This window comes from Microcaecilia unicolor, unplaced genomic scaffold (assembly GCF_901765095.1).
Source record: "Microcaecilia unicolor unplaced genomic scaffold, aMicUni1.1, whole genome shotgun sequence".
NCBI lineage: Eukaryota > Metazoa > Chordata > Amphibia > Gymnophiona > Siphonopidae > Microcaecilia > Microcaecilia unicolor.
This window is the reverse complement of record NW_021963739.1, coordinates 47,123-58,057: the sequence shown is the minus strand read 5'-3', so window position 1 is coordinate 58,057 and position 10,935 is coordinate 47,123. Positions and strand designations below refer to the sequence as shown.

General features: G+C 44.5%; 1 protein-coding gene across 1 annotated transcript; it reads right to left on the bottom strand.

Annotated features, from left to right (window-relative positions):
* Positions 1-1,383: 1,383 nt before the first annotated feature.
* Positions 1,384-9,781, bottom strand: LOC115459599 (histidine triad nucleotide-binding protein 3-like; the record flags this gene model as incomplete). The annotated part of the gene is made up of 4 exons (XM_030189406.1): positions 9,618-9,781; positions 3,957-4,074; positions 2,149-2,218; positions 1,384-1,510 (listed from the first exon to the last, which is right to left on the bottom strand). Coding segments are annotated over exons 1-4 (426 nt in total), but the record flags the coding sequence as incomplete, so codon positions are not given.
* Positions 9,782-10,935: the final 1,154 nt, after the last annotated feature.

Genomic DNA, 10,935 nt, shown 5'->3' with positions numbered 1-10,935 from the left:
AACCCCTCGTCACCCGCAGCTGGCACTGGTAACGCTGTCCGTCCGCTGGTGCTTCTCCTGTTGAGTAGTAGCGGACGCTACAAAAAGGGAAAAGCATGTTTTAAAAACTCACTTGCGGCACCGCCGACAGCCATCAGGCATTGGCTGTCGGTTCTGTAGCTGCTTCTCCTCTCCCCTCTCACATCGCTGCGCTCCTCCGGGGTCTTCCTCCAGGGGCAGTGACATGGAGGCAAGAGGAGCGGCTGCAGAGGCGACAGCCAATGCCTGATGGCTGTCTGTGGTGCCGCACTTGAGGTATACAAAACTTTACGTTTTTTTTTCTTTTTGTAGTGGTCGCTGCTGGTCAACAGGAGAACCAGCAGCGGCCGGACATCGTTTCCACTGGCAGGTGCGGGGTGGCGAGGGGGTTGATGTGCTGCTCCCTGCCAATTGCAGCAAGTGTCTGCAAGTGGCAGGGAGCGGCACACGCACAGCTGATTCCCAGGCAGGGGAAGGAATAGGGAAACACGCGGAGCGGTGTTTCCCTACTCCTTCTCCTTGGCTGTGAATCAACTGTGAGTGACGTCAGCCTGTCATCGTTTCCATTGGCAGTTGTGGGTGGCGAGGGGCAGCTGCGGTTGGCGAGGGGGTGGGGGGGGGGGAGCTGTGTGGCACACGCACAGCTGATTCCCAGGCAGGGGTAGGAGTAGGCTCCTTCTCCTGGCCTGTGAATCTGCTGTGAGTGATGTCACAATGCAGTTGCTGATGTCACTGATCTACACAGTCTAGGCGACCACCTCAGAATGTTGCTTCAAGCCAGGCACAGAATGTTGGAGGTGAGAATTATTATATAGGATTAGATTTTATTTTGATAAAACGTAGATGATAGCTAATGATACAGAATTACCTTCACTTTCATGAACAGAGGGAGAAATGATATTTCTTAAGCTAATTTCTCTCCTTAAACAAAGGGCAAAGCAGGGCTCTGAAGTCGGTACACCAAACCTTCAACTACGACTCCTATTTTTCTACTGTTTGACTCCAACTCCTACTTACATTAGGCTTTAAATTTTTTGCCCTGGATCTAAAGTACTGGTAAATATGTTACATTTACCAGTACTTTAAATCCATGACAAAAATAGATATATATCCAAGTATAAAATGAAAAAATTTACCATATATTATAATGTAAGTTTTTATTTTGAGGCTAGAGTTGGAGTCAGTACATTTTACCGACTGAGTTCACCCAAAATTGCTTCCAACTGTCTCCACAGCCCTGGGGCAAAGAACAACTTTCTTTTACTGGGGAAATGGATGAGATGCTTTGTATTGTACAGGAGAAATCAAAAGCCTTTTACAATGTGGATCCTAAAAAAACTAACAAAATCACATCCTTGCACTTACTGTAATAAACCAGTATGAATTCACCCTATAAATCAGTCTGGACATAAATCCAACATGGCTGACTGGTGCCAGTACATGGAGATGCAAATGGGATACGGTGCAGAAGGGCGGCCAGTGGAAACCCATCCTACAGAAAGAAGAAAGCAGCATTAGTGGTGAGCATTCAATGCCCCCAGTCTCCCTGGGGCTTAGCTTTTCAAACATGCTCAGATTTCACACGGCCTTACCCAAACTATGCTTTATGCTGCTGCTTTTGAGCGTCTCTCTATTCTTAAAGATGAAATCTAGCTGCTCTAGCAAGTTCTTAACGGAGTCTAAGAAAGAGCAAAAGCTGTAGGTACTAACAAAGGCTGTCCACTGCATGATGACTGGCACTTCTTTCTTCTCCTCTGAGGCCCAGTATTTCCAGACCAAGAAACAGACAACCTGAACCAGGAAATAGAGAACCCAGGTCCTCTGGGTTAGCCCATAGGCTTTCCAACAGCAGCAAACCAGAAACAGTAATGTTCTTATTGTGATTACCCAGTTAGTCCCAAAAGGTGATCTGTCACCCCAGATTGTGCAGGCAGCAGAGACCAGATTGGAGTTCTGACTTCTACTCAAAAACTCTAACCACTAAACCTATCTGAGGGAGAGCGTACCCACAGGACCGATTACCAACCTCAAAGCATTTCTGTATAGATTAAACCCTGCTGGTCATCTCGGCATTAACCCCAAAGAGCAATCTTAAATTCTCAGTCTATGAAATCTGAACTTGTACCATACCTTATCTCCTCCACATCAGTCACGTTATTACGCTCCAGAATTGTCCTTCCTACGGCCACCATTGCCTGCACTGTTAAGAGTTAAAAGGAGACAAACAGGAAAACAAAAGTGTGCTCAGTAGTTTGGTTGGCTGTTAAGGCATCACCTTTAGTAAAAGAAATTCAGGTGAGATGTCACAGCTGCTGTTGGTGGGCACATCTCTTAATATGGATACATGCAAGGTTGCACTATTCTGCCCATGTGTTGCATGGCAGGGACAAAACAGCAATTAGCCACCTTTGGCTCTCCAGGGCTTTCTTACCACATTGGTTTTAAAGGGGCAAAGAATAAAGCCAGGCCAGTGATTACATGTTCAGCTTTAATGAAAGTATGTCTGCAGTTCTCTAAGGTTCAACGCGCTACCTACATGGCTCTTCGGGTAACAAAGGCTGCAGGTCTCTGAGTGAAAGATGGAGCAGCAGGAGTATAGCAGAATCTTAAGCCCTATCACTTGGATCTTAACAATTGCAAGTTTCTTACCAAGTTCATTCATCTGCGATAGTGGGACATCGAACAAGGTAATAAATTCCTCATACACTACTAGAGTTTCAGTGATCGAAAGCCGTGCAGTCTAGTACCTCCTGCCAGTGGCACCACCTATCCTCCAATCTCTCTATAGCCCTTGCCAACCAGACCCTGCTGCCTTGCTACCCTCTACCCTTCCTGGCCCTGTCACCAAGATCCCTTAGTGTGGCCCAAGCAGGGAAAACAGGCACGCTTTCTATTTTTCCATCATTTTACATGCAAATTTTGTAAGACCTCAGATCCTATTTCCAGAATCTCTCCTTTCCCCTTGGCAATTTGCAGTGGTAGGAAGGTCCTGGCAGTTGAAAGAGTCTTACTTATAGGTATTATATTATCCGATTTTGCAAATGAAGAGCAGAAACTTTGTTTAAATCTGGACACAGTGTCCCCCCCCCCCCCCCCCCCCCCCAGTGCTTCCTCTGGGTATTGTGAGTTTTCAGAATAGGTGATGAGAGCTAGTCAGCCAGCAAGGTAATATATAGTAAATGACAGCAGATAAAGACCTGTACCGTCCATCCAGTCTGCCCAACAAGATAAACTCATTTTACATGGTATGCGATACTTTATATGTATACCAGAGTTTGATTTGTCCTTGCCATTTTCAGGGCACAGACCACAGAAGTGTGCCCAGCACTGTTCTTGTACTAAAAGTTCTGAAGCTAATGTCGAAGCCCCTTAAAATTTACACTCCAGCCCATCCCTATCTATTCAGTCACGATCAGGACGTAGAACCGTAGAAGTCTGCCCAGCTCCCGTTTTGTTTCCCCAATTGGGGAACTGTGGGGTACAAATGAGATAATAAATACATTAATAAATTACCGGCGTCGCCACCCAATCTCCGCTAAGATTCCAAGGAACCATTCCTTCTAAACTGTAATAGCCACAGCATAGATGTCACCACCAGTCTAGAGTCACAACTGACTAGCCAAGCATGCGACGTTCCTTTACAGTATTCCCGAGGTGCAGCCAATCAGTGGCACTTCATTGGATTCGATAAGCTGTGTGGGATTCATGACGTCATTGTTATCTACCGCAGGAAGCAGACCACCTCCAAGGGAGCCACGGTCCCAGGCAGCGTCAGAACGTTGGAGGTGAGAATTATTATATAGGATGTGTGCCCTCAGGCCTAGCAAGCACGCACCATGTTAAAGCTAACTGCTGCATTTCATACAGGATGATGGTACTGTACTTGGCCACTTATACTGAAACATCTCAGATTCAGCTTTCAGTAATTCCACTCTTACCTAGAGGCACATGATCTTTGGTGAGGGTCTTGCAGTTTCCGATGTGGTTTTTAGGCACCACTAGGTAATGGTGAGGTGCCGCTGGCTTGATATCCTTAAAGCAAATCAGGTCTTCATTCTAATGAAACAACACAGACTTTTTAATCCATTGCTAGTGTAAGAGCCTGAAAAACAGTTAGTTTTACATTCACGCCAATATCACTCTACCCTTTGGAGCACTGCTTTTACCAGCAGAGACAAAGGCATGCTGAATGATAGCATGTGGCCTTCTCTCAGCAAGGGAACATATCTAGCTAGGTATGTTTATAAGGACTGAGGCTGGGCAGTGGTCAGGTCATTTACAAATGCATATGATTTTACCAATATGAAAAATGTAGAAATTTTCTCATGATACACTTGCAGGTGGCAGTTCAGTATTTTGTCGTACATTCCTGTTAAAGGATAATTTTTGATGGGATACAGAGAGTAGAGTCTAAAGAAACAAAAATTCTATCAGCAAAGTTTCTGAAAAACCAGCAAACATATGATTTTTGCAGCTTAAAGGACTGTATGGCCAAAATGCAAATGCAACATTCTGTTTTTATTTTTATTGTGAACTGCTGTGATCTTTTGTAGTAGTGGAGGTATATCAAAAATTTGAATAAACATAAACAGAGAGAGATTGCACATAAAGACCCCATAAGCTCCCAGCAGCTTGTGGCATAATGCGGAGCTGTTGAGTTACTGAATTCTTTTTCAGAATTAATCACTTTACTGCTTACTTGCTCATATACATAATCAAAGATTATGTTCTCTAGTAAGCGATTTTTATCAGACTGCTTTTAGACTATCGAAAATAGTTCAATCTTTCTGACATTTAAAGAAAGCAAAAACTGACAAAACCTGTGTGTTTATTAAAGCTTGTTTTACACCCGTTCAGCACAGCGCCTGTGGATAGACAACCCCATCAGAATTCAGAGTCCTTTTCAGTCCTTGTTTCAGAATAGTACCATAAGATTATTTAAAATATATCAGACCATCAACTGGATCCAATGTGCAGGAAATGTATACTGTGGAGAAAAAACTACCAAGAAAAGACAGTCCTTCCAATAAAGATAAGGCCTGAAAAAAAGGTGAAGAAGAACAGTTCCTTGGGGGAGGGGGGAACCAGAGTTAAAAAATAAAACCACTGTTTGTAGAGATGTCACGGTTAGATGTAGTCAAATCAGAGTGATGGAAACCATCAGGAAGAATGAAATCTGTTACACTAACAAGACCTTACTATCAGTTTATCACTGGAATTTAACAGCAAAAGGCCAAACACTGCAGAGATATGAAGGAAAAAAATATCAAAATACAAATTTTCAGACATAAGCCAAAATAATTCTACAAGGGAACCAGGCAAGAGTATTGGTACAGTTAATCTCATTCCCCCCCCCCCCCCCCCAAAAAAAAAAAACCCAACACAAAAAGTTCTGGAGAAGCTTATGTAAAGGACCCAACAAATCACGATAGGGAGGCAGAATGACTACCCAACGTGCAGAAGAGAATGGAAAAGATTAATGGAATGGCCTGAAGCAGCAACCAAAGACCTGTTAGCTAGACCGAGAAGTGCCTGAGCCCTTATGGACTGCCCAACTTATGTTTATTAAAAACTTGATATACCGCCTGTCACAGTAAAACCAAAACAGTTTACAAAATTGTAAAAAAAACAGAAATAGGAAAAAAAAAAACAGGGAAGGAACTACAGTTCTCATAGGAAAGAGGAGAGGAGAGAAGAACACACCAAAACCATAGTGCAAACATTTAACATCAAACTGCAAAGAAAATCAACTGTCCAGACAGCACCAAAAGTAATAATGGAGATGAGCTCCCACCTCAGAGCACATTAGTATGGCTTTTGAGCTGGCAATCAGTTACAGTTAATTAAACTTGCTATACTGCTTGACTAAATACCAACACCACAGCGGTGCACAAGATCATAAAATACAAAAAGAAATGAAAAGGAATGCTAACGCACAATAGGAAACCACGTTCACACAAATAGCAGCAACCCAAATAAAAATATAAGACCAACCCTCCGGAAGCAAAGTATCAAAAGCCATTAACAATTAGTCTTCTGTCAGAGAGAAGAAAGCGCTTGAGCAGGAAGGTATATATAAGTATCTAGGACAGAAGAAACAATCCAGTGCATGTTACTGAGCAAAAAGACCAGCAGAGAATACTAGAGAAGTCTGAAACTGATGTACTAATGCAGCTTGAAATCCGGAATGTTCTCTTACAGATTTGAATTACAGACCGGCCCATAAAGATCTTGAAAAAATGGAATATAAGAACACCTGATGGACATGAAGGAGGTTATGTAAGAATTAGTGTATGCCAAGGTTGTACAAGGCTGGAGGGGAGAAATCACCTAATGGTTAGTGCAATGGCCTGAGAAACAGGGGAACTGGGTTTGATTCCCACTGTAGCTCCTTGTGACTCTGGCTGGGCAAGTCAATTAACCCTCTATTGCCCCAGGTACAAAAATAAGTACCTGCATATATATGTATGTAAGCTACTTGGGCTGTGACCAGTGGTGTGCTGGAGCCGGCGTTGTTAATTTTTTAAAGATCTTGCGAGCCGGTTGTTCAGCACAGCAAGCCGGCTCCAGTAAACGAGTTAAGCATGGCAGGAGGGCGCCACAAGCCATGCTTACCCATTTACCTCACCTCCCATCACTGCCCTCGTTTGCCTGCGCCACCCAGCGATTCTCATCTCTCCCCTGATTACCTCCGTTGAAGCGGCCATGTCACTGAGAGCCCAGACCATCTCTAGCCTTCCCTTTGTTAGTTCGTTCCCTCAGAGTCCCGTCTTCTGACGACATTTCCTCTTTCCGCGAGGGCGGGACTCTGAGGGAACAAACTCGAAGGGAAGACTAGACACGAGCAGGGCTTTCAATAACGCGGCTGCTTTGACGGAGGTAATCAGGGGAGAGAGGAGAATCGCTGGGTATGGGTGGCTGGAGGGCGGCAGGGGAGCGAAGAGAATCGCTGGGTATGGGTGGCTGGAGGGGGGCAGGGGAGAGAAGAGAATTGCTGGATATGGATGGATGGAGGGGGGCAGGGGAGAGGAGAGTTGCTGGATATGGATGGAGGGAGGTCAGGGGAGAGGAGAGTTGCTGGACATGGATAGAGGGGAGGGCAGGGGGAGAGGAGGGTTGCTGGACATGGATGGAGGAGAGGGGAGAGGAGGGTTGCTGGACATGGATGGAGGGGAAGGAAGAGTGAGGAAGGAGATGAGATGAGGGAAAAGGAAGAGAGGAGAAAAACTGCACATGGATGAAGAAAATAGGCAGAAGCTGGATCCACTGGACAGTCAAGTCTGCGAAGGACCCAGCTTTTACTTACGGATGTAGGGCAAGAAATGAAGAAGAAAGGTGGAAAGAAAGTAAAGAAATGAATGGAAAGGAAGCCCTGGAAACGGCGTTAAGAGGACAGATAGCAGCAGAATCGGATACTGGGCCAGCATGATCAGAGAAACAAAGTCACCAGACAACAAAGGTAGAAAAAAATAATTTTATTTTCATTATAGTGTTTGGAATAAGTCCACTTTGAGAATCAGGTGCTGAACATTAAAAGTTTATATTTATTTACTTATTTATGGCATTTTATCCCACATTAAACATGAATTACATTGGACCCTGGGATCATTTAAATTTTTTTCCCCAGAGTAATGCATTGCTCCCCCATCTCCAGGCTCTCTTCCAGGCTATAGCCAGCTCTGCAATTTGGGGGGGGGGGGGGGGGGGGAGCGCAGAGGTGGACCTGGGAGAGAGCCTGTTAAACATTTACCAGCACACCACTGGCTACAGCACAAATACAGTGGGAAATGCAGAGAATGTTATAAAGGGGTTGGTAAACGGTTATAGTCATAGTAGTGTTTAGGCCTTTTTAAAAACTATATTAATGCTTCTTTATGATCTCCTTATCTTTGTGACCACTCTCCTTATTGTTGTGGACTAATGAAGAATGTGGAATTTTCCTATTTGGCTTTTAGATGTTTTTCGCTTTTCTTTTTTCTTTCTGTATTTGTTGAACAAGTGGCTACTTGTGAATTCTAAATTTGAAATTTCCAATAAATAGAATTTTTTTTTTAAACAGTGGGAAATGCTGAGAATACTTCAGAACCCTGAGAGGTAAATGGAAGCCTGACTCAGGAATGATTAAAGAGGGATAAACTTAAACCTAAACATAAGACATTGGTAACTACTGCAAAAGGACAGTGGGTTGCAGTCAAGATGGTTTATAGCCAGCGTTAAAAGACCACAATGTAAAACATATTCAAGTTTAAAAAACAAAATGACAACCAGCAGCTGAATATTAAACACTGAACACTGCAGGAAGAATTAGCCCCGGATATTCCGTGCTGGGCCAAATCTAGGCAGGCCACCTGAACTTATGCAGTCCCAAACAATATTCAGCCACACCCTCTCCCTCCCCTGTCATCTGGAGCCTCACGATCTCCCACCCCCAAAGACCGGAAGCTCCCAACTAAGCCCCTCCTGACCTATCTTTTATATCACTGGTGTAGGGGGGTCCTATGGCAGGAGCAATGTCCGTCACAGTTCATTATGAGATTCATTTGGGTCAGATAATTACCCTAATTATTGGTTAGAGCAATCTCAAAACAGTACAAATGACTTTTAGACCACCAGGGACATACAAGGTAGACCTCGGTTGGGGGTGGGATGGTCCTGGTCAGGAGCTTCCTGTCATTGTGGGGGACCTGAAACACCAGCTACCACTACTTACAGGTTAATCGGGCACCAGCCAATACTGTCTGAAGTGAGGATAGCCTTTTTGCTGTCCTAACTTTAGCCACTTAACTGGTTGGTGGTGTAAATATCACTGCTAACCAGTTATGTGCCAGTTCTGCCCACTGCCCTGCCCTGGCACTAGACAGTGCAGAGACAGTGAGACCTAATATTCAGTGGCACTGTCAGGTTAAGTGCTGCCAATTATCAGTGGTTTGGCAGGAGGCGCTCCTGTGTGGTTAAATCACTTTGATTATTGGGCCGATTGTTAAAGCAAACTTGTACAACTAAAATACAAAGACACCTCTGAAATTAAAATGTAAAAAAATGTTATAAAACAAAGGCATATTCTATAGCACTGCATTAGAAGTGGGTACACAGCACATTGCTGAGTGTGATGAGGGTCTTCTAAAATGCACATAGTGAGGCACAAGAAGGGAACACTTTTTCCACGAGAAGCTGGGTAATCATTATACCCTCACTGCTAGAAAACCAATGGAATCACGACTCCGACAGCTGAGGAGTATGAAGATGTTGTGATAATCTGAGATGGTTTCATTTCCACCAATAAAAACCTCGAAGCAAAAAAAAAAAAAAAAAAAACCAAGATACTATGGTTGTCCTGAACAACGTATGCTAGCAGCAAGTGCCTAATGGAATCAGGGTGCAGTATCCAATGGGGCTCATGGTTCCTGGGGCTCTGCAGTCTCCCCGACAAGGGTAATCCAGTTTCTGGGCTTACCCCATTGCATGCAGGGGACTTGGATTCTCTAAGAGAACGTATGCCTACAAGTCCCTGCATGCAATGGGGTGAGCCCCAGAACTGGCTCAGCCTGTCGGGTAAATATGGATCCACTTGGCAACTCCAGCCGTCCGCCCTTCCTTACCTCACAGGGCAGCAACTCCGTGCTCTTCACCTCATTGTTAACGATTCTACAGAAGATGCAACTGCTGGACGCCAACTGCCTCTCCGCTCCACCAGCAGCCTCTTCGGTCATTTTCACTCCGCCACCACACCTCAGGCAGCAGGCTACCACCTCTGCTATGAGTGCAAGAGCGGCTCTCAGCCCAGTCTCGGCAGCTCTCCTAGACTTGCGCCACCTGCCGGGCTCCCGCAGTACTGTATTAAACCCTGGCTTCAGCTCCTCTTTCCCCAGCACAAGCTGTGGTCTGAAGCATGGGAGTCAACTGTGTGGGTGCTGAGCCCCCTCCCTTCATGCATTCAGCAACCTCTTTCATTGTGTTGACAACCCCAATAGTTTTAATATGTTAATACATATGCTTTAGGGTATCTAATAAAAAGAGCAGCCGAGCTCTGAGGCACTGCTCAAAAGCTATAGTCTTATTTAAAGGAGAAGAAGTGTTTAAAATCCAAGGGGGTCAGGGTGGAAGTCCAGCCAGAACGATCCAGACCAAAGGAGTCCAGGATTCAGAGGAGACGTTCCCAGGATCCAGCTGCATGGAAAGAGAGTGAGCCTCAGGATGGTGAGTGTGGCCTCAGATCCCAGTTGCATCCACATCTTCACCTCTGAGGAGACCCAGTGCTGAAGTGTGATGGGACCTGTTTCCCTGTACATGATCCATTGCACCCAGAGTCAGACTAGGGGAGATTTTTAAAATGTTTCCAAAATAATCTTTAATTTGTTCATCCCGGGGAGGACAGCAATAGTCCCCCAAGCTGTTGTCCACACCCAGGGAATGTAATTGAGACTGAAGAGGAATTTTTGATTTTTGCCATATTATGCATTGAGTGTGCTAGACATTGGCAGTTGCCTGTTTGAAGTTCCAGTCGTTTGGAAGTGCATTTGTGCAACTTTCTTGCAGAGACAGCAGTCAAGGAGGATTTGAGATGTCCACACAACAGATGAATAAAAGGAGGAGAAGTGCTTCAGGCTAAGGATTTTGAAATTCTTATTTTGTGAACTGTCTTTGCTACTTACGGATTTGCATATTATTTTTTTCTATGTTGGACTGTCTATATTTTATTTGGGGATCATCATACTTGTGGTATCCTTTTTGCCTTTTTAGAATTTTGTTCCTTTATTTCATTTCAGTTTAAGACCCAAAGTTGCCTCCTCCAGGACCCTTTAATTGTCCAAGCATACTAGGCGCCAACATCTCCATCTGATTGGGGTGCTAGACAACACTAATTGCTCTTCCCTGGACACAATGAAGGAACTTAATAGTGGAGATGCTCAGCACCCA